The following is a 25,040-nucleotide window of genomic DNA, read 5'->3' on the forward strand; positions in this document are numbered from 1 at the left end:
TTTAGGCCAGACGGCTTACTGCCAAATGTTACGCCACAGAGCACCCTCGTTTTTTTATTTTTTATTTTGGCTCTACCACAAAATTAGAAACTGTCAAAAAACTTTCTGCCAACAGTCAGTCAAACTGACGAACTGGGTCAAAGACACAAGTTAGTGTGTGTACGATTTCACTGAGACTGGGTCGTCTCTGATCCCAACTGTCACCATCACGCTGATTCATTTTTTTCATCAAACATCAAACCCTCCATAACATCCATAATGGATTAAGACGACTGGCCCCAGACACGTGGTGGTAAGACTTTATATACAGATAAACCAGGAAGCTTTCTGTTAAAAAGGTCTAATGCCCTTAGAGTGTAACAGGAGGCTTGAAGTGTGGTCGCATGCACGCTTGCATGCAGCACACTGAGAAACTGTCAGCACCCAGAGGAAGGCACAGAGAAGCAAACATCACACAGTGGACATAGATCAAAGGAGACATCTTCAGGGGGTCGAGACATAACGACAGTCACGCAGGGAAGAAGAAGTACGAGTCATGGTGTGCAGAGAGAGATTTATTCGTGACTCCAATGAAGTCCCATTTCACAAAAAAAGCAGCCTTACCCAGAATGCATTAGTAGCATGTTGGCATGCTTAAACATCATAAACCTTTGGTGGCTTTCCCAAACCGTTATTCACTACTCTCTCTTTCTCACACGCACACACACACACACACACACACACACACACACACACACACACACACACACACACACACGCACACACACACACACACACACACACACACACACACACACACACACACACACACACACACACACAGCTGCAAGAATGCTTGAGTTGAGGGGGCCAATCACCATTTTCAGCTCAATAGACAATCCCAGAGTTAGGAAGGTTTTTTTGCTCCAATCAGCTTACTAATCATTTATCAGATTAATACTTTATATGAGAGAGAGAGAGAGAGGGAGAGAGAGAGAGAGAGAGAGAGAGAGAGAGAGAGAGAGAGAGAGAGAGAGAGAGAGAGAGAGAGAGAGAGGATGATGAATGTGGTGAACTGGGCTCATTTGAAAACCAAAGAAACATTACATAAAGGGAAATGAGTGTGTATGTGTGTGCATGCGTGCGTGTGTGTGTGTGTGTGTGTGCATGTACTTACGTGGGTGTGCATGCGTGCGTGTGTGTAGTTACATGTGTGTGCGTGTGCATGCGTGCGTGTGTGTAGTTACGTGTGTGTGCGTGCGTGCATGTACTTATGTGTGTGTGCGTGTGCATGCGTGCGTGTGTACTTACGAGTGTGTGCGTGCATGTACTTACATGTGTGCGCGCGTGCATGCATGTACTTACGTGTGTGTGCATGCGTGCGTGTGTGAACGTACGTGTGTGTGTGTGCGCGAGTGCATGTATTTACGTGTGTGTGCATGCATGTGTGAGTGCATGTACTTACGTGTGTGCGTCTGTGTGCGTACGTGTATGTATGCATGGACCTACATTTAAGATTTATCTTGCAATCAAAGCAACAACAAAAAAAGAACTGCAGAGTAAATATACAGTACCTATACACATTATCAATAAATTAAACAGACTAAACATTAAACTCTGGATTGAATGACTTTTTTAAACAGCTCTTTGTAAATGTGGAGCATTGTTTTTACCATTTGAAATGGTGTGGGTTAATTAATTACAGCTACAATTGTTAATATAAACGACACTTCTGTGGTGTTGGGATCATCTGAAGACGTAATGCATGCTTTTATCACTAGTCAAATCAACTACTGTAACGCTCTCATTTCTGGTCTTCCCAAAAAGAGTGTTTGAAGTTTAGAATATTACAGAATTCAGCAGCACGTGTCCTGATGAAGACCAGGAGGCGGGAACACAATACACCCATTTTGAAATTGCTGCATTGGCTCCCCGTGTGTTTCAGGATCGATACTAAGGTTCTCTTACAGGTTTTTAAGTGTCTTAATTGTCTTGGGCTGTTTTATCTGTCAGAACTGCTTTAACCATATGAGCCTCCCCGGGCCATGAGGTCATACGGTGCTGGCCTTTTAATAATTCCTAAAGTCAGGATACGCACACATGGTGAGGCGTTGTTCCTGTCTGTTGGAGAACCTCAGGCCTGCAGAGAACATTCATATTTTCAAGAACAGGTTCAAGACCCACCTTTTAAATTAGCTTTTAACTAATCCTTTATTCATTTTAGGATTTTTATCTTTTCAGCTTTTATAGTTTTAGGACTGTTATCTTTTATGTTGTCTTTATAGTTTTTCAGATTGTTCTTTCATGATGTTTTTATAGTTTTAAGATTGTTCTCTTATGTGATTTTTAGAGTTTTTAGGTTTATCTTTTAGGATTACTATCCCAGTGTTTCCTCAGAGGGGGCCCTCTGCACAAGGGGCTGTTTTGCTGTGCTGGGGCTTCTGTCTCAGCGCCCTGTGGCCACAGTCTGTGTCCTGCTCCTGGTGCAGACGGCTCCTTGTGATGTCTCCCTACCTAGATCTTCTGTACCCAGCCATGTGCCATTGTCCTTATTTTAACCTGTGTGTCTCTGTGCGGTGGTCGGGGTTTGTACAGGGTGGATGTTCTATTTGATGTTTATTGTTGTGAGTAAAGCGCTCTGAGCTGCATTTTATTGTGGGGTTTCCTGTGGATAGTTTGCGTGGGGTATTTTTTATTGTATGTAAGGTTTCAATGAAGTAAAGCACTTTGAATGATATTGTATATATGAAAAGTGCTATAAATAAAATCTGATTGATTGAATGATGTATGAAATATTATATGTACACTGCGTGGATATGGAACAGTGTTTCAGCATGCAGTGTATTGCTCTACATAAGGCTAAGTGAATAAGGATAGCGTGCTTACATTAGAGTCCAGCAGGTCAATGCTGTCCAGGCTCTTGCTGCGGTGAATGCGGCCTTTGATGCGACGTAGGGAAGGTTTGCCTTGGCTCATGGGCAATGAGAGTGTGGAAGTGGCAGGCATCGCCATAGCACCAGCGCCCCCGGTAGCACCTATAAGCCCATCTGAACAGCCAGCAGCACCTGAGGGGGAGGTCTCTCCGTCTGCTGGGGTTACCCTGCAATCAAGAGCACAAACAAACAAAGTTAAAGCAATGTATTTTAGTACGCAGAGGTGAAAGTAACTAATTACAAGTACTCACATTACTGTAATTTAGTTGCTTTTATGGGTAGTTGTACTTTTTTGAGAATATTTCTAAATCAGTCATTTTACTTGTACTTAAGTACATTTTAAAAGAAGTAAAGTCATTCATTACATTTCTATACCCAACGTTACTGAGTAAATTGTGTGTTTTTTGGTTTTAAAATGAACAACGAATATTGTGAAACTACAAAAATTGAAATGACCAGACAACAATCAAATGCATCACATCATAGCCAACCAATCAGATTAAACGTAATGCATGGCGCCAAAACAACACTGAATGTTGGTATTTTCTCAGTTTCAGAGTTAATAATTTTAGCTATACTTAGAGCATGATTTTTTTATTATTATTTTGAATTGAATTCATTGGTGTTATTTTATTTTAAATAGAATTGTACATTGTGCATTAAAATTGTGCAAGATTTGGTCTCTTCCTTTTTACGTTTATACATGAGATGTTTACTGTATGCAAGGGAACCGTGGCAAGGTTTATTACCAAAAATAAATGTGGGAGGTAAAAGTAACTAGTAACTTTCACTTTGAGTACTATTTAATTGAGCTACTTTTTACTTGTAATTGAGTATGTATGACTTATTTATACAATTTCAATCAACAGTACGTCTACTCTTTACACCTCTATTATGACGTTTCTTTTTACCCCGCCTTCTTTGTCTCTACAGCCGCACATGTAAAGATGTTTTTGCTCATAAAATGTTATAATATTCAAATTTTGATTATTATTTTGCAGCTGTTTCATTTCTCTGTATCCAAAACTGTAACAATCAGGTTGTTTTTTTTACATGTATCTATCTCTAAATCTGCTTCCTGATAGCAGTAACATTCTATAGAAGCTTCTGCAGTTTCGTTAACATATCCCAGAGGTGCATCCCCTGGTTTGAAAAACAGAACACAAATCTGAATGCCTTATAGCACTGTGATGGCTGCACTTAAAGTTGTTTTTTTTTTTAACCAAAGCTATACTTTTGACGCACACAGGCTCTTAGACATAGGCCTACATTCCTGCGGGAAGTCTAGATACCCATTATCTACTGACCGGAGCTAAAGCTTCTGCAGAAATGAATCTACATTCACTTGGTTTGGGACACTTTGAGAACAAATAACTTTCCAATGAGGAACTGACAGGAATCAGGGCACTTAAAACTGCATTAATCAGAATGAATAAAACATAGCAATTAGCCTGTTTGCTATGGGTTGTTCATTCATTAATTCATTCAGCTGTTAATAATTGAGCACTTCCTCGAGCTATCTGGTAAACATTCAACATCTAAAGAGAGATATGTTTTCTTTAGGATGGAAACTGTAGCTCTAACTTTGTGCTTCTGTGGATTGTATGAATAGGCAACAGTTACTCAGATAACAGAGGTTAATAGGAGTCAAAAAGTATGTCACAGCCTAAAGCAGTTTGTTGAATAACCAGCTGAATGCATGCAATACATGTAGTGTAGTGAGTTCACACTGTAGCTGAACCGATTCGTTGATGAATCCGACTCAACGGATGAAAAAAAGGAGTCGATGCAAATTATGCGAGTCGATGCATCGTTTAACTAGTGTTCCACCTACATTGTTTTTCTTCGGCTATTGACCTGTTGCCACGGTTACCCAAAAAAAGCATTGAAGCAGTCAACGGAGTGTGGCAAAAACTAGCAGCATAAGAAAAAGACAGCAAGTGTCTACAGTGTGGGACCACTACACACTAAACAGACAGCACTGTGCAGTGTTAGCTTTTTATAGCAGCGCATGAACAGGATGCATTTATTAAAAGCAGCGGACCCACCCCACAGTACCGACAGGTCAGGTTGATTTTCTCTGCAAAACATGTTTACTCTAAATTAGGGGTCACCAACATGAGCTCCTTCAAACATACTGAATAATCCAAAGGGTTACCAGTTTGATACACATCTATTAAATACTGAATTATCACAGTTTCACTTCAATTAAAGTGTAAGACAATAAGGAAAACTAGCAGTAATTTAAAAAGGTAGGAAACTTTTCAACATGCAACACTTTTTAAATTAATTTAACTTAATTCATGCAATTGTTTAATTTTAATCACATTTCATAGGAAATCTTGATGTTCTATTTTACGAGCCACTAACAACCTTTTAACTAATCGGAAAACGTAACATTTGTACATTCAGATCAATAGCATTGCACATGCCAATAGCATGTATACTGCATGGTCTTACAACTATTAAATTATATGTATTTTTACTTAATTATATATATTTTTTTTTTTTTTATTATCTATTTTTTTATTTAATTATTTTTTTGTTTTTTTTCTTTCCCTTTGGTTAATTTGTCATTTGTATTTTCCTTGAGTGAATGCAATACTCAATATTATGTATGTAGTTTACTGTCTGTGGGGGATGGAGACAGAGTGAGGGAGAGTGGGGGGTTATGGGTAATGTAGTTTGCATTGAATGTTCTGTACTGACTGCTCTCTATGTCTGTATGAAAACAAATGAAAACTCAATAAAAACAGTGATGAAAAAAACAAAACATTCGTACAATTGAACCTTTTTGTAATATTTTACAAAAAATTCACTTTGCCTTTTTTTTATAGACAAAATCCTATCTGCAACACTTTAACAAAATTGTTCCAATGTTTCAGTGAAAATAAACATTAAAAGACGGTTAATTTAATACAAAGACTTCCGCAGCAGTATAAGGGCGCCTCCTGTGGTCCATGTGGGCTACCTGGTGCCCGTGGGCACCATGTTGGTGACCACCACTCTAAATCAATGCAGAGATATATATGTAATTATGTATTGAAAACAACAATGCACCTATGGAAAGTTTATTACATTATTTACATATGAAATAACACATATATATTAAGGTAATAGATAACCCTTATTTTCACATATGTAGAGCTACATAGATGAAATGTGTTCTCTGCATTTAACCCATCTCTAAGTAGCAGCACTCATCAATCATGAGTGAATGAACGTGTTTCGGCCTCAGTGATGACTTCATGTAACCATGAGCGATTCACCTGTGTTTGGCTCTGATGCTCTGTCATTTTAAATCCTCCAAAATAAAGTTTAATATGTTGATGAGTGGAAAAACAGTAAAAGATGTAACATAAAAATGAATTGCATAATTAAGTAATATCACATGAGAGAGAGTGCTGGAGTGCTGAATAATCAGCACTGGTGTGATTTGCTCGTAGGCACGAGGGCACAGGCAGGGTGCTGTAGATAAAAGGTAATGTGAAGATTTTTTGTTGGATTGTTGTATGTTTATTTGTTTTGTGCAATAAAAATAACTCATAAGAATCTTTGTGTCATGCAAAAAAAAAAAAAAAAAGACGGTGATGTACAAATAGAGAGCCTTTGTCTTCACTATATTCTTCAACTTTAGTCTACTTCTTTAATAGATAAATTATATGAATATAATAATACTAAACTGAAAGACTAGGTATTTGTTAAATTAATAAATAAACTGTGGTGATATTGTATCGCTCACTAATCCACAATTAATTAACCACAAAGAGTTTCTCCAAAGAACAATCCACATAACGCGTAGTGCCAGCGGGCACGGCCGCACAGCAGAAGGAAAACACACATTTGCCCTGAGGATCTGAGTGACCGAACTTCCCTCACACACACAGCCTTTACTTTTTAAAGGACAGCCGCTCCTGTTGGCTGTGGTGGCATTCATGCAAGTGTGAATAATTGGGCTGAATGTCAGTGGGCAGCCTGCAGGTTTAAGAGTAGGTATGGAGCTTCCACTTGCCTTTTTAGACATCATAACGGAGGTGCTTTGCTTCTAACATGCAGGACAGAGAAGGTGAAACTTTTGCCGTAATGATGGTCCAGATCATTTTAACCAGTCCAACCTTCCAACCACTAATCTTAGGGCCATGAATTCCTGATTATAATTAGATGTGTTAACTTAACTCTCTTTGCTGCACAGAACACACACTTCCTCTGCAAGACTTTTAAAACAAAAGCCCTATTCGCACAGGATAAGTATTATCTGGGAACCCCATGTAATAAATAAATGACCCCCCCAACATCAGCTATTTAAGTGCCGCATTCGCACGGGTAAACCGAAGCCTGAGATTCTGCCAAAATTTACAGACATGATGTCAACGCCCTGCGTATTGCGTAACATTGGCTCACATTGTTTTCAACATGGCGGGCTCTAAGAAGAAAAGTAGGCACTGGACGCAAGGAAAAACCTTAAAATCAATAAAAAAAGAAATGAACATGCATCCCGGAAACAAAACAACACGTAATCAATCATCAGATCCCGCCCATTTCTGTCCAAATCACAGAGAGGCCTATTCACATTGGATTAGTATTATCACAGGACCTTGGAGTTTAGCAAAATATAGTAGAAAATTTGCGGGGGAATTTTTATTTTACAAATTACTGACACGGCCGATTCGCACAGGATAAACATCACAGACATTCTCCGCAATTATTACAAATCGCATGTGGTCCCTAGGTAAAACTAATCCCGTGTGAATAGGGCTAAAGCCAACAAATATAACAATAAATGGATACCTTTAATTAGTAGTAGTGTCACTTTAACATATTTTGACAACCAGTCTGAATTGATACACCTTTAGAAAAAGATTTACCAAAAGAACAAGTATGGTAATGCCTTGCAGTTTACCTTCTGTTGACAACTATTGACAGTGTATTTTTTTTTTAAAATGCATTTAACAATGTTACAAACAAAAAACAAAAAAAGAAAGCATGATTATTTGGAAACCAATTTGTAATTTTTAATAAAGAGAATCATATCTACTCTAAGGATTTGGGTCTGCACTGTAAAAGTTAATAGCCTTTGCTTCTTGCACAATATCCCAGAGGCATTCATGCACTTTTCATCATGGATCGCAACGGGACCACCAGCTGCTATTTTTTTATGAATGTCGGGAACCACAAAAATAAAGTATAAAGTTCTTTGAAAACAACAAGGATTTAACCTGTCACTATGACTAAAGTATGAAATATACACCAAAAACATCAATATGTCCGTATTCTAAATCATTTTTGAATTGCTTAAATTTTACCTGAGGTGAAGACTGAAATCTGCCAAAACAAACTCAGCATTGAGATTACCAACTGATTCAAGCAGGAATCAATCAACACAGATAATCTAAGACACAGTTGCTTTATAGACACAATAAAAACCAAAATCCTACATGTCCAGGAGAGAACATGCAAAGTCTGCAAAGAGAATGGGCCAGGGCTCAACAGGTAGGGCCAACAATTTTTGTGCTTTAGTCTGGCATTAGCAAAGTGGACTACTGAGCCTGCTCAACGTGAGAGTGCATTCTATTCAGTGCAAACATGGGAGACGAAGCTCCGGCGGGTAAGCTGCCCCAACTTAAAGCTGCAGTTTGCAGAATCCTCTCTCCACTCCATTTTGAAACCAACACTCAACCTCTCAAACCAGTGTCTTTTGTGAACGCTCTTAGCAACTTTTTTCTCAATATAGACTTGCGACAAGTGCATGGACTTTATTTTGTGTTATTGCAGATTCTTCTGGTGTTTTAGAGACTCTAACATGAACGCACGTATCACTCTGTTGTTACTGTTCTGAACAGTGGCTGCTGCCGTTGGCTCGTTCCCGCCACAAGCACACAGGGGATGTGATCCCAGCTTCCTGCCGCTCTGAGCGGACTGATAACCATCACTCCGCATCCAGACTAGCAAATAAATTAATTCACCTTGAATAAGCCTATCTTGGTTTACACACGTCTGTTATCACTCTCTCTCTGACACCAGTGCGTGTGTGGGGTGAACCCAGCGCAGTCACTGGTATCCATGAGGACACAAAGCGGGCCATTCCTCCTCAGTATGTTTGTGCCTTTAGACGTTGCTTCTCCACCTCCAGTCTGCTTTTTAACTCTTGACTTGCTGTGTAACTGTTGTGTCTAACGCTGTTATAGAGACTTTTGCTGGGACGTTCGTCATTAGAATTTTACTACCGACGCATCTGACTTCAGTCGAGCAGCCAATAGTAACGCCAAAAACAGGTCATGGAGCACACATGTTTGTAGAAAGAGCTCTGATTGGCTGACATCCAGATTCTAGGAGCGTTACGTTCCTCGATTAATAAATGTCATTTTACAGAGCCAAGAGAAGGAGAAAAGATTCACTGTCCATTCAGAATGTTTTGATTACAATATGCTCAAAGATGATTATGAATTTTTGACCAAATGATGCCAAAAAAAGGTACACATTGCAGCGTTAAGTCAGAAGTTATGAACCATCCTATTAATATCCAAATAAATTTGAAGATCAGACTGAATGGAAATCGAAACGTGATTAAACGATTCAAAATCCTATGAATCGAAATCGAATGGATTCAGGAAATTGGCCATGGTGCCCAGCTCTACTTTTTACCCTATTTAGCATGTTTAGGGAAGTTTAACTTATTGACTGCCAAAGACGTCTATAGACGTTAATTGTGTTTTTCGACTGGGGTTGCTAAGGAGACAGTGTGACGAAGCTCTCCTGTGAATATTTAACTTGTACCATGATGTAGTGACTAACTGGTGACATGTAGGTGGCAGCAGCGCACCTTTGGATGAGAGATGAGCAGAGCTTAGAGGGAGAGGAAAGGAGTTTACAAAACAGAAAATGGCGTTACAACAGTTGATGCTGAAGTTTCCAGCAGCTCACACTCGACCAGAGCATCTGTGGAACCTAAGTGAACTATTGAGAGTGTTGTGATGATGAAAGAAAATGATGAAAAAACGGGGCAAGAGGTGAGACTCGGCGTGTCCGGAAGGAGGGGGAAGTTGTGTGTGTGGAGAATGACGGGGGACAGACTTGGAGGAACGCCAAAATACAGTAAGAAATCCATTCAATTCTGACCTAGATAGCAAAAAAATAACAATATTGCCACCAAAAGCCCGGTCTCAGTGTTGTTTTTGTAGTTTTATAGAAGAAAACTAATGTTGAGGTGTCACAAAACAAATTGCTTCAGTCACTAATAGATTGTTTCAGAAAAAGACGTTCTCAGATTTTTGTCATAAACTACCGATTTGTGTGAAACTTGCCTCTATTCAACTGCTGATAACGGAAGAACGAAACAAGCTAGAAAGAAAACTATTATTTCTGATGAAACCAGAGAGTCCAATCTTTCAGAATCTGGTTTCAGATTTCAGAATGTCATAGTAAAGTCATCTAAAACACCTGGCAATATGGGGTTGGCTGCTCTGAAAAGGGCTGGCAGTGAATGAGTTAACAGATAGTAAAGTCATCCAAACAGCTACAGATGATGAAACGGAAATGTGCAACGTGACGCAAAAATGAGTGAACCCTGAAGTGGGATTCGGGAACTTATGAAAAGGAAAATCTGAGACCCTAAACAGGGTTTCTCTTTCACAGGTATAACTGCAGTCACTGACAAATAACCACATACTTGTTTAGCTGCACACACTTGTTGCTAAGTGGTACTTCAGAGTAGTGATGAAATAGAATGTATCATAGTTAATACCCTTCAAAACTGTGCAGATGTATGTTTTATGAGGATGCCATCTTAATTTACTCAAGTCACTTAGTTATTTTTTCAGTTTTCATTGCCTAGGCTTTTAAAAGGCCAAATATCTAACACAATAAAGTCGTGCTGACTCCTTGCAGATCATTATTCCGGTATGGCCAGTGGCTCTACAGTAAGCACTTTCCACTTTCTTTTAGACCTGAACTTCTGTCAATACAATTACCCTTTGTATCCTGTGGCACAAAGAGTAATGATTTCAAAACGTGTCAATAAATGGAAGACTAAATAAAAACAACACGGTTACAATGTTACATTATGGATAGGCATCCTACCTCCTCATTTAAATTCACTTTCTTTACATTTTCTCAGCCCTGTTTCTGCAAATCGAGCGTTATTTTGGTGTAAACATACAAAAACTGTTTATATCTGAAATAGCATTGTTAAAGTGTCTACACTCAATTCCACTCATACAAATAACAGCCTAGACACTAAACTAAACAGACGGATAAAGCACACACACACACATTGATTTACTGCCTGGAAAATTATCAGAGCCAAACACAACAGTTGGCATCGCAGCCACTTCTCCTCCTTTGGCTGCAGAGAAGCAGCAACAACAGAGAACAGTCCAATTACTGACAATTACACTATCTGTGTTCAAGCAAACAGATGTGTACGCTCCTGAACGACAAACAACAGCTTATAACCAAATTACAAGTAGACGTAGTCGTCTCATGACATGGATTTAAAAAGACCTTTAAAATGTTCAAAGAAAAAAAGGGAAAAAAAAGGTAAATAAATAAATAAATAAAGGGAAAAAAGCAGAAAAAATAAATAATAAATGAAAAAAAAGAAAAAAAATAGTTAGACACTATGTGAAACTCTTTAATACTCTTTAAAAATGATGTCCGTAAAATAAAGTATTACAGCTGCTGTGCGGCAATGGTCGGGGCCAGACAATTTCAGGTAAAACAAGAGAGTAGCTGTTAGTGTTTAAAGGCAGATTTCAAATGTCTGTTAACAATTATTAAAAGTTATTATGACAAAAATCAGAAAATACACACATTGCACCAAGACAGCATGGAGATGTTGGTAATTTGTATTTAACAATAATTTTTGGGCTTCATAAGTGAAATATTAAAGTTTAAAAATGCTATTTTTGCATTGACTCATTTATTCACCAGTGAAATCTAAAATGCTGGAAAAGAAATTCAGTTTTTCAAGTAAATTTTTTTGATATTTTCCGAACATCATATACGATAACTTAATTTTTTCAATGAATGTTGAAAATGTATTTAGCAATAATTTTCAAGTTTTGATGCATTTTAAGCTCAATTTTCAATAAATCAAAAAAATCTGTGTGGATCGTTTATTCCGAACGCGTGCTTAAGCAAGTTTGGTATAAATTTAGCAAGAATTTGGGAAGTTTTAGAGTTTACAGAAAGAAAGAAAAATACGCACAATTCTGGCCCCTAGCTATGAGGCAAAATAACATATTAGGTACTTCTCTTAATTCAAGGCAGCACAAACATAAAAAAGATCCATTATGGGATATATACAGTACACTATCTAAAATATGATGATTGACTGCTCACAGCTTAAAATCATCAAAATAGTATCAAATCTCTGATACAAATCTGTCATTGGATACTTTCATCATTACAAAAATGATCATTTTACCAACAAGTCAATGTTGGACTGAAAGTGGTTACTTTCTCATTCTTCATCAGGTTTGTCACCAGAAAACATCAAATCAAGCTGCTAAAGCAGGTAACAACAACAGGTTTATATTTTATTGAATTATAATCCTAAAACAACAGTTAAATGCATGTAAATGGCTATGTTCTAAGGTGCTACAGTAAAATGGCTGACTTCTACTTTGACCTGTACCAGATGCTTATTTAATCAAGACAAATAGTGTTCAGTGGCTCAGTCTCTGTGACTGTAATCCCACTTTTACGTCTGCAAGAGGATTTTATTCACACTTCCAGAAGCAGATTACAAAACTCTGCGAGGCTTAACAGCCCTGTTTCTGAGAATGAGGAGTGCTGATCGGGATAGTGTCTGCAGTAGTCTGCAATCTGGAGCTAATTCTGCTAAGACCATGCTAAACGATAACAATGTAGGCCAGAAACTGCAGGATCTCACTGTACTGATGACAAATGACCTGAATATGTAAATCCCCAAACCAATCATTTTAATTACCGTACCTTGTTCTGCTAGTTCAAATGTTTAAATACAATGGTCGGAAATTATCAAGAAATGTATTGCTTTTTTCCCTATCCATCCATCCATCCATTCATCATGCTTTAATAAACACTGAAAGCAGGGAAGCAGAGAAAGGTTACACCCTCTACAGGCCACCAGCTCAGGGCAATCAATCAACTGATCCATCCATCAATCCATCAATCAATTAATAATATTTATAGAGCACTTTATATTTGAAAAAAAAAAAAACAAACTACAACAAATGAGCGTATCAGGGTTATTCATAAACACAGACACAAATGTATTATACATACTCTATGGAGGTAGATTTGTGTCTTTATTAATAAAAATAAAATAAAAAAACAAAAGAAAAGAAAAATCACTTCAATCAAACAAAAAAAAAAAATTAATTTCAATCAAAAAAAAAAATTGTTCAAAAGCAAAAAAAATATTTGAGACCCAAATATTTGCATTTGAATACTTTTTTTTCTTTGATTGAAAATATGTATTTTTGATTAAAGTAAACTTTTTTTTTGATTGAATCATAAATACACAAATGTACTACTCATAATATGGTCCAAATGCAAAAAAAAATATATATATACTGTATATATATATATATATAATGCAATTAAAAAAAAAAAATCAATCAAAGAAAAAAAGTGTTCAAATGCAATTAGTTGGGTATCAAATTATTAATATTATTTAAGTGATTTTTCTTTTGATTAAACGGTTTTTGGGATTGAATAATAAAGACTGAAATCTACCTCCATAATATACACTCACACTCAAACTACGCTCAAAATGGGGAAATTACAAATACTAAAGCCTTACCATTCACCAATTGATATATTTGGAAAAAAAACCATCAGAGAATAGAAGCACACGATTAAAAAAAAAAAGAAACAGATATTCTAGTTAACCTGAATATTTGCCATAGAAAACCTCAGAAAGACATCTTTAGAAAGGTGTGGTCATCTTCCATTTTCAAGCAACAAACCCTCAACCATGTCATCCACTGTTCTTTCCCTTCAAACAAAATGTTCCTAATCCTACAGACACTTAAAGAGTTGTTTTTGTTTGAAGCTTCTTCTTCATTTTGTAGTTCATTTATTCTAAAGCACATGATGTTTTTCTAGGTAAATAAATAACTTATTAAGGCAGCACGCATTGAAACTCTAATGGACATCAGAACAAACACAATGCTTTTTGGCCCATTTTCCTTTAATCAACGTCCCTGCAGGATTTTAGGACTATTTATCATAAAGGTGCATATACTTGTGAATTAGCCACAGTGTGTCTATGTGACGATAGCTTCACCTTTCACTGTCTGTGGAGAAAGAAGGGCCAGTTTTCAGGGACTGCTTCAGATAATGAGTAGACAATTCCAGTGTCTCATTGAACAAAAACAAGAAAATAACAACCTACATTAGGCAGTGACAGCAGTGAGAGGTGAAATTCATGAATATTGCATGAAAGAAGCCCAAAATAGCAAATCTTGCACATGCTCTGGATTGAAGTGATCACTGGCACAGCTTTAAAGATCGGTTAAACGAAGGTTCTCTTCCCAGTCATGTGTTAATGCTGTGGCCTAATTTAGAAATGTCATCACTTAATATATCAGTTCACGTATCAGCAGAAAGACTTCCCTCAGAGTTTTGAGTCATTTATGAAAAAAGAAAATTTAAGCTTGGATGAAGAAAGATATAAATGAAAATTGTAAATTAGAGTAGAACTTCACACACAGCCACAAAGCACACAATGGTTAACTAAAATAGCTAAATATAAAATTAAGGCTGCGTCCTAATAGTCCCTCCTATCTCCTTTCCTAACCACTTTTCCTTAACCCCATGGATGATGTCACGGGGTTAAGGAAAGGTGTTAGGAGACTTCCTAAAAGAGTTAGGGAAAGGCCATCACGTTATTTTGACAATCAGACACACTTCCACTAGGTGACGTAATAATCCAACGGCGGCAAAGGTTAGTGACGTCTGCCGTGGTGAAAAAACAAAAAAATTCCGAGAATGGACTATGAATTAAAAGCACATTTATAAAAAGTTTTCCCTACGCCTCTAACCACTGATATCATCTCAAATATCACAAGGCTTGAATTTAAATCAAAGAAAAAGAGGCAACCAGGCCTAATTGTTACATAGATGCAAGATATAGGCCTCCATATCATTGTAGGCATACAAATGTACAACCGCACAAAGCATTCCTCAGTGATTAAAATATGTTGAATAAAACATAATGTAGCTAAAAATGCCTCTGATACCTTTTTCTTGAATGACAGTGTGCTCTGTTTTATGTCAGTTATAATCTGATAATATGGCTTGCATATCATGAGATATGCTTCCATGGTCGCTCGGATGAACATTGTTGCCGCAAGGAATTGTGGGGCAGCATTATCTGGTCTCCTTTGGTAGTAAAGGATGCATAAGTGTTTCCTAAGCTAAAGGATGTTATAAAAGAAGCATTGAGCCTCCTATCCTTAGCTTTTAGAGAATTTGAACGCTCCTTATCATGGCTGCCACTTAAACACAGGCTTTGTCCGAATAGTCTCTCCTTTCATCTTCTTTCCTATGAAGGTTGATGGTTAAGGAAAGGTGTTAGGAGAGGAGTTAGGAAACAGCCATCACGTTTGTTTTGACTGTCAGACACACTGGCTCGAGCTGACGTAATAATCTGACAGCCGCGAAGGTTAGTGACGCCTGCCGTGGTGAAAAAACTACAAATTTCCGAAATTGGACTAAAAGCACATTTATAACACTTTCCCCTGATATCACAAGGTTTAAATGTAAATCAAAGGAAACGAGGCTACCAGACTACGAGGGACAAAAGTGAAATTAAAAGAACATCACATTGAGAATGGTTGCTCACACTCACCTTCCAAAAATATGAAATATGTTAAATAAAACATAATGTGGCTAAAAATGTCTCTGACCCCTTTTTCATGAGTTTCTGTTTTATATCAGTTATAATCTGATAATAGGACTTACATATAATAAGACAAGGTTTTAGATTATTTAAAGTTGTTCAAACATATTATTGCATTGGTAACTTACATGATCTCCGACTCCGTCCCTTTTCAGTCATCGTGAGTTTCCGTATGCGCTCGGGTATGTGCCTCCCTTTAAATGTTGCAAAGAATTGTGGGGCAGCATTATCTGGTCTCCTTTGGTAAAGGATGCATCAGTGTTTCCTAGGCTAAAGGAGGTTATAAAGGAAGCATTGAGCCTCTTTCCCTTAGCTTGAAGAAAACTTGAACGCTTTTTATCATGGCCACCACTTAAACACCTCTGGGGGTGAAGGAAAAGTGGATAGGAAAGGAGATAGGAGGGACGCAGCTTTTGACTATGTTCATTCTCTGTGTGTCATTCTTTCATGTCCAGAGTGATTTGATCTCTGAGCTGTGTTACCTCACAGCTGCTGGTTAAACAACACCATCACATTTTTTTGACGATATATATGAAGGAGAACCAAAAATGAATACATATCTTTTAAATCCTGTTCATTAACTGGCTGGGAAACCCCCAAAAAACCTAGCCTTTTGATGGTGACAGCTTCGAGGGTTAGCTATGCATCTCAGCTTGGTCAGCTACAAATTTAAGAAGCAACATGTGAGAAAAAAATCAATTGAGTGCGAGAAAAAGCCTTTTGCTGCTGATGATGATGTCACGTCTCTGAAAGGCCACAGCAGCCACATAGTAGAGAGGTGATGGTTTTTGACAGCATGGGAAAAGAGAGAGGCTCTTGTGAGCTTTTTTACCTTGTCAGTGCCATGGCTCACTGTATCTCCACACAAACCTCAAAAACCACAACGGGACACATGGTTAGATGGTTTTACTTTTGGCCATTTTTCTCCCAGAGTTTCTACAGCAGCAGAGGAAATGCAGGTCAATAAAGAAGAAACTAAGCTGGAACAGTGTCAGCTTTATAATATGCAGTCAGCTTTAAGCTTTGCAGCAATAAGTGGTTTTGGGATTTAAAAATAACTTGTTGAAAAGAGCAAAAAAAGTATGACTGTAATGTTTATCATAGTATCTACAGACCATAGCACTATAATTGCATGATCTCTACTTGGTTTGTGTCCAGGCTTTGCACAATATTGTCAGAGTTGGGTTTGTTGGTTTTTGGCCTCTTTTTTTCTTCTGGTGTTTCTACTCCTACCTCTGTCCGGTGCACCTGTTGAGTGAGTTTCTGATTAGCCCCGCCTCCTTCTCATCATTCACAGGTGAATCCCATCTTCCTGATTAGCTCGCACAAAGGTTTGCGTGGACACAGTGTGGCTTAGATTTTCTACCCTGGCTCTCTGAGTTTTTGCATGCCTTTGTTTTTTAACTTTTCATTTATTAAATGAATTACATTCGATCCCACTTTCAAATGCCTGCTGTCTTTCTCTGCACCTCATCTTCCCTTCACTTATAGATCTAGCAAAGGTTTTGATTCTGATTCTGGGATCAATTTGAATAATTCATAGGAGTGATTACGGCAAATGCACTCACAACATTATTTAAGTTTGAAACAATAGCTGTGTCCATTACAGATTTTTGCAAAATAGATGGGATATTTCTAAATGTCGACAAAGTTTAATTGCGCTTTGAACATGTTTCCATTGAAGGTTGTTTTGGGGAGGAGCCTCGTAACTCCCATGAAATCTCATCCCGCTGCAGAAAGACGAACGCTCAGAACCACCTAATAACACTCCGTATTCCTTTGTTGTTTCACATCTAATGTGGCAGTAATGATTTTAAAGTATAATGCGAAGAAATGTCCCTGTCTCCTCTTAAACGTACCGCGTTTTCTTGGAGAGAAGTGGTCATGTGACCAGGTACCTCACGCCATGTGATCAGGTACGTAACGTTCTGTGACGCGTTAATGTCTGAACTTCCTCCTCATGAAAACGTAAAAAGTTTTTTGCAATATTTGAGTGTTTTTTTTTTGTGTTTTTTTTTCGAAATTCAGGCATTTCCATCCCTTTTTCACCTAAATATGTGGGCGCCGCAAATGGCCGCTCCGGTTGTTGATGTGTGTTCTTTCGCTGCAACTACCAAGTCAAATTCCTAGTATTGTTCTAAACTGTACCTGGCAAATAAAGAATTACGATTCTGATGTGTGTACTCTGCTTAATGGCAGTTTCTCATGCTTAAATGTTGGCTGATGATATAGTGAAGCATTATTGAGCAATATGATTCTCTATGTTGATGTTACTGACAATCAGTATTTGAATATAATGTTTATTTTTGATCAGATTCATTTTTGTATAAATGTTTAGGATCATGAAGCATTGAGGCTTATCAAAGCCTGCAGAAGCAGAATTGCAGTGTAACCCACATTAAGGGAATATATTCAATTGGACTGTATGAACATACAAGAATCAGCAGGAAAAAGTCAGACAAGAAAGAGACGAATCCCTAATTAGCCTTCAGGTTTGAACCAGAAACCCTCTTGTTATGAAAGTGTTGTCATTTACCACCATAGCAAAGTGCTGCTTGGAGTTAAGCGGTAAAATTGCACAATTTCAAGACAGGTCTTCAAGTTAATTTTAAAGAAAGCTATAGCATCATCACTGACACCGAGCTAACAAACCAGCAAATCCAATTCTGCATTAAAAAGATTTGAGACAATCACAGCATTCCTGAAAAACCAATGCATGAAGATAACTGCATTTCTAATGAAACTTAAATTTTTTTTCTGTACTATACTGAAACGCTTTTCACCGTCTTTCACAAAACAGAACTGCTATGTGACCCAAATGTTCAACAGTCGTGTTTTGCTGTTTATTCCACTGAGAGTGTTTGTTTGATGTCTTTCAGTTTGTTAGGAAATAGCCAAAAAACCAAAATAACCCAGCTTTCCATTTATACTCCGTCACAAACTATTCTGGGAAAGCATTTATCAAAAGTTTGTTTTCGAATAAAAAGTCAAAATGCTTAGAAAGAAGAAGTCTGAAATGCCAAAAGGCTAAAGGACAAATAAGTAGAGACAAGAGCAGACAGGTTGACTTGGCATGAGGAAACATGGTGCTCCGAGGTAAAGTTGGATAAAAAGAGGTTGAATAAGAGCAAAAGAGCAAGCGTGATGCAAAAGGACAAAGGACAGAGGAGCACTGTCAGCATTTGGCTCCGAGGTCGCCTCCCCTGCTTCGTAATTTCTGACTGCTGGAAGTGATGGCAAGCCAAGAACGTACATCATCTTGCTGCGGGGTCTCCCTTCTTTCCTCAGCAGTCATGTGGTGACAAGAGGGGTATGACCTGAGCTTCTTCATATAGATAACCCCTCTGAGCCAGCAAAAGAGAAGCAGAAGGATAGTATTGACTAATAAACTCAACATCTTAAAACAACATTTAAAATGTATGAGAGAAAGAAAAACAACATACGAAAGCACATTTTAAAGGTTGCTATTTACCAGTAAGGACTTTGAAAGCCACCTGCTGAGAATAATAAGTCTCAAAATCTGTGGTGGGATCAAGACCCTGATTAGGCTATACGTGCCTGACAGATGGACAGACCATATTAGGTGTACAGACAAACAGCACACAAGGCGCGACAACGCTAGTGTCCGAGTCCTGTCTGACTCCTGCAGAGAGACGGGTGAGGCACGGGTCAACGGACGATTTCAAAAAAACTTGTTTTTATGCGGCAGCTGTTCAACTTTATTTTCAATTATGTGCAAGGCAAGGCAAATGTATATGTATAGCGCATTTCATACACAAGGCCACTCAATGTGCTTTAGATGATCAAAAAGTACAACGAAAAACATTTAACAGCTTAAAAATCAAAAAAAAAAAAAGAAAAATCAGCAGCAAAAACATTTAAAATCAGCAACAAACACATTACAACAACAGCATGACCCAAAATCTCTCTCTCAATCATACACAATAGAGAAAAAGAGTGTCTTCTTTAACTTTGATTTAAAAATGTTCACAATAGATGCTGACTTAACCTCTGCTGGCAGTTTGTTCCACTTCTTTGAAGCATAGCAACTAAAAGCAGCAAAGTTTACTGTAAGCTCTGGGCTCCACTATCTAACCTGTGTCCATAGATCTGAGAGACCTGCTGGGTTCTTACCTGACTAACATCTCACCGATTCAAATCAACTTTGGTCTAAACATTTATTGTAATTGGAAACATTTTAAATTGAAAACAATTCCAAGAAAATGAAAACATATTTCAATCACTGAGCAGCCTTCAGGACTTCCGACCGGTGGCCCTGGCGTCCCACATCATGAAGACTCTGGAAAGGCTCGTACTGGATCAGCTAAGGCCTATGGTCAGGTCCTTCACAAATCCACTATAGTTTGCCTACCAGCCCCGCCTTGGAGTTGAGGACGGCATCATCTACCTGGAGAAGAGTCAACACTCATCAGGACAAGCAGGCTACCACTGTGAGAGTCATATTCTTTGACTTCTCCAGTGCTTTCAACACCATCCGCTCGGCTCTACTGGGTGAGAAGATGGCTGCGATGCAGGTTGAGGCCCCCATCATGTCCTGGATTGTTCATTACATGATGGGCAGACCACAGTACGTACCTCTACAGAACTGTGTGTCTGACAGGGTGGTCAGCAACACTGGAGCTCCACAGGGGACTGTCCTCTGTCCCTTCCTCTTCACCCTCTTCACCTCAGACTTCAACTATTGCAACTATTGTCCCGCCACCTTCAGAGGTTTTCTGATGACTCAGCAATAGTTGGCTGCATTGAAAAAGGTGATGATAATGAATGCAGGACTGTTGTGGGCAACTTTGTCACTTGGTGTGGACTGAATCATGTGGGCGAAAACACCAGTGACTCCTGTTTCCATCCATGACACTGTGCATAATACAAGTACCCGGGGGTGTACTTTAACAATAAGTTGGACTGGACTAAAAACACCGAAGCTGTCTACAAAAAGGGCCAAAGCCGACTCTTTTTCCTAAGGAGGCTGAAGTCCTCTAACATCTGCCAGACAATGCTAAGGATGTTCTGCGTCTGTTGTGGCCAGTGCGATCTTCTTCGCTGTCACATGCTGGGGCAGTGGGTTGAAGGTTGCAGACAACAGACTAAACACACTGATCAGGAGGGCTGGTGATGTCGTGGGGGAGGAGCTGGACACCCTAAAGGGGCTAAGAGGAGGATGCTGTCCAGGCTTCAGTCCATCTTGGCTAATGTCACACACCCTCTCTACGACCAGTGTTTGGAATAACGGCGTTTAAAATAACGGCGTTAGGTAATGCCGTTTTTTTTTTTCAGTTACAAGGTAATCTAACTAATTACTTTTTACGCCGTGACAATGCCGTTAACATTACTGAACGTTAAATGTGGTACGTTACATGTAAAGTTGTCATTTTTAAGGTGACGATACAAACACTACTTTAAATTAATTGTGGTCAAAGGCAAGAACGTGTATGTGGTGTTCATTATATCCAGGAGTGAAGACTTTGTCAACATCCGTTATAAGCAACTAAAATTCAATGAAGCACCTCACAACGACACACGCATCTAAAACATCTGAATTCTTTGACATAGAGCAACTTCTTTTTTTTAACAGTAACGCAAATAGTTACTTTCCTTGGTAATGAGTTACTGTTATTATGGAGTAATTCAGTTACTAACTTAGTTACTTTTTGGATCAAGTAGTGAGTATAACTAATTACTTTTTTAAAGTAACGTTCCCAACACTGTCTACAACACACTGGCCCAGCAGAGGAGCACTTTCAGCAGGAGACTCCTCTCACCCAGATGCACCACTGAGCACCACAGGAAATAACTCCTGCCTGTGGTCATTAAACTCTATAACGCCTCCCGAAGATAGTCAGACTCCACCCCCTTCTGTAACCTGACTCAAACACGTGCAGTCTTTTTCATTTTGTTCTTTTTGCTCTTTCTGCACATAATGAAACTGAGTTGATCTTTTATATATGTGTAGTTATATTTATATTGTTCTTAATAGATGTGGCTTGTATAATATTTGTTTGTATATCTGGAGGTGTAACAAAAGATAATATAATGTACAATGCCAGAGAGCTACACTTTGCAAATAACAAAGATTGTACTACCTTGTGATACCTGTTAGGCAACCAACCACAGATCTACGTAGTTATGCAAATAGCCTTACTCATCATGAGGTTCCATTTCTCTTTACACATTCATCAACTTGTTTTGTGCACACCTTTGTTTTACTCTGTTGAGACAGTGAGCAGCTGCAAATATAAAGGAGTCAAATTATGGAAATTAGATGTGTGTGTGTGTGTGTGTGTGTGTGTGTGTGTGTTATTTTGGGTGATTACTACAAATCTAGTATATGAGTTTATGAATGGTTGTCTGACACACCGTATCCTCAAAAAACATACTTTACAAAGGATTCAGAGCAACGGTTCTCAACTCACGGATCGAAACCCAAAAGTTGATAGAAGATCTATTTTTAGGGTTCACACATTTTTACATGGGCAAAAATAAAAAAGATAGATAATGTGTTTTTTGAGTGGAAATAATTTATGTGGCAGACTGCTGTTTATTCACAGAAAAAAGTAGCATCAATTGCAACATCATTCTTTTAACACAATTTAATTTCACATGCTTCTCTCTGGGATGCTAATCTTGTTTAATCATTAAACCTTTTTTTCATGCTTGTTGCCATAGTGTGATGATATGCATCAAAGCTAAACAAAATGATTGATTTGGGTCTAAGCTTGTTATTAGGGATTCAATGATTTTTAATTGCCAATTTGCATGAATATGTACATAGTGAAATAACATCCCCAAATAAGGGTTTTTATACCTGCATGTTTTGTATACTGTGCAATATCTGTGTTCTTTTTTGACTCATGCAGTAATCAAATAGGTAAGTTGTACGTACGTATCTGTATAAAATAAAAGGTTTGAAATGTACAATTCTTTCTAAAGCACAAATTAATTCAATTCACAATAAAAAATAAAATAATAATAATTATCAGGCTCTAACTATAGCTATATTCAATGTTGTTTTGGTGCGGTGCATTGCGTTTAACCTGGTTGGTCGGCTATGATGTGATGCATTTGACTGTTGTCTGGTTATTTCATTTTTTGTAGTTTTACAATGTCTGTTGATCTTTTTAAAACAAAAATAATAATTTACTCAGTAATGGTTGGGAGTAGAAATGTAAGAAATTACTTCTACTTCTTTTATAATGTACATAAGTACAAGTAAAATGAGTGATTTAGAAATATACTTAAAAAAGTACAAGTACCCATAAAAGCAACTAAATGACAGTGGCGTGAGTACTTGTAAAAAGTTACTGTGTTTGACACTTATTTTAATCAGTTTTGGTTTGTGTGAATTTGCTTACCAAAAGGAAAACATGCAATTTAAATGCAGAGATTGCTGAAGAATAGAAAACTTACTTTACAGCACACATCTGTTACATCATCAAAAAATGACTATAAAGCATGAGAAGATAGACATTGGCGGACAGCTTTAAATATAAAAATTAATGCTAAAATACAGACAAAAAAACCTGTGAAATTTGTCACATCGGAGTAGCGCCTCTCTCCCGTGTCCTCTGTCGGACGGCGATGACGGATCCCGTCTTGTCAGCTGCCTGTGACTCATCCTGACAGCTGAAGAGCCACTGGAGGCCGATGACGTCTGACTCACACATTCTAAAAGTCATTGCTTCTCTGCGTTTGACGCTGACCGGAGACGATGACTCCCTGATAGGCCTTCGTTAAGATCATTGCCGCCAACAGTCTCCTTAGGCTGTAATTACCAGCCTTCAGTTTAAGCTCCACATTACATGAAAAGCAGACCTGCCCTGCCTCATACTATCATTCAATTATTCTATTGACCTGGCATATCGCTGATAGATTTTTGCTTTGTGTTGGCAGCGCTCTTTTAACAGCAATTAGTAAAAATAAATGGGATAACATTATAAAGGGGAGAAACGTCCAAGAAATAGGACCTTTATTTATTTTTTTAAACTTAAATTGCAATTGTTATTTAATATTCTAAGCACCCATGAGGTAATTCAAAGTATTCTTTTATCAAATTCTGTAATATATATATATATATATATATATATATATACATATTCATTTATAACATAAAAAAAAAAAAAATGCAGTTTAGTGTATTGAGCACAATTCGATAAATTCATTATATAAATCAGCATTTGGAAACCGTTGCTACAGTTATGTGCATCTACACTTTTCAGTTTAAATGTAGTGTTTTTTTTAGGCATTTTTTTTCTAAAGACGTTAAAAAGGTTTGCGAACAATTTGAGACAGTCAATGGTTTCCGACACTCTACAGTAAAAAATATCGTGTTAATCTTCTTCAGATGAGAATTATATCATGATTTGGGTACACAAAAAGTTAATTTCCAATCTATGGCTAAGAATGCAAATTACCTGTTCAAGTAGTCAAACGTCAAGCAAAAAACATGTAAATTAGTGTGATTGTGTCTAAAAGGTTCACGTTTGTACCCCTGTTGCAGGTTGTCTGGGAAACACTCTTATATTAGGGATTGTGTAAATGAAGGTGGAAGGCCCGATTGGTATTTTTCTCAATTGGAACAAACAACCAGAAATGTGGTTTAACATTTGTAGGTCCCAACCCACAGGACAATTTTTAACGTCTGCTCAGCACACCTGAGTTAGACTTTTTCTCGCTCTGCATTATGTTCAATATCGTAATAGTAGTTTAGTACATGAAAATTGTTCTTCCTCTTTACAACTTTTTCACTTCCAATACGATACCAAAATTACAGCCTTGAGTATTGGCCGATACTGATATTGATCCGATACGATATCAGAACGAATCATACATAGTTTTATAACTTATTTTGCAGTGTGGAATGTTAGAAAAGGCTTGATCAAGTGATGTCACTCAAACAGAGAACAATAGTCAGCAACAGTATTCTACAATTGAATAAATACAATATAATATATATCTGTGATTTTAGATGCAGTCCGATAAAATCCGATATTTGTTTTCTGGATGATATCGGACCGATATCCAATATCAATATCGGATCGGAACACCCTTAAAATTTAGATAACCTAAAAGAAATGACACATAATTGCATACATACCAGGGTTGGGGTCAATCATAATTGCAATTGCATAATTGATAATTAATAACAATTATTCTATATAAAATTGTCAATCATAATTTAACACAAACTGTGGAACCATGTTACAGTTCTATGTACAGTTCTA

At 37.7% G+C, this 25,040-nt stretch overlaps 1 protein-coding gene across 7 annotated transcripts in view; it reads right to left on the reverse strand.

The window, feature by feature from the left end:
• The window catches only part of tjp1a (tight junction protein 1a), a 142,701-nt gene that overhangs the window by 101,840 nt on the left and 15,821 nt on the right, over nucleotides 1-25,040 (reverse strand). For all 7 annotated transcript variants that reach the window (XM_028473297.1, XM_028473239.1, XM_028473229.1 and 4 more), the window contains exon 2: nucleotides 2,866-3,079. In XM_028473297.1, coding sequence (XP_028329098.1) covers nucleotides 2,866-3,079 — 214 coding nt within the window. The remainder of the gene's footprint in view (nucleotides 1-2,865; nucleotides 3,080-25,040) is intronic.

This window comes from Gouania willdenowi, chromosome 3 (assembly GCF_900634775.1).
Source record: "Gouania willdenowi chromosome 3, fGouWil2.1, whole genome shotgun sequence".
NCBI lineage: Eukaryota > Metazoa > Chordata > Actinopteri > Blenniiformes > Gobiesocidae > Gouania > Gouania willdenowi.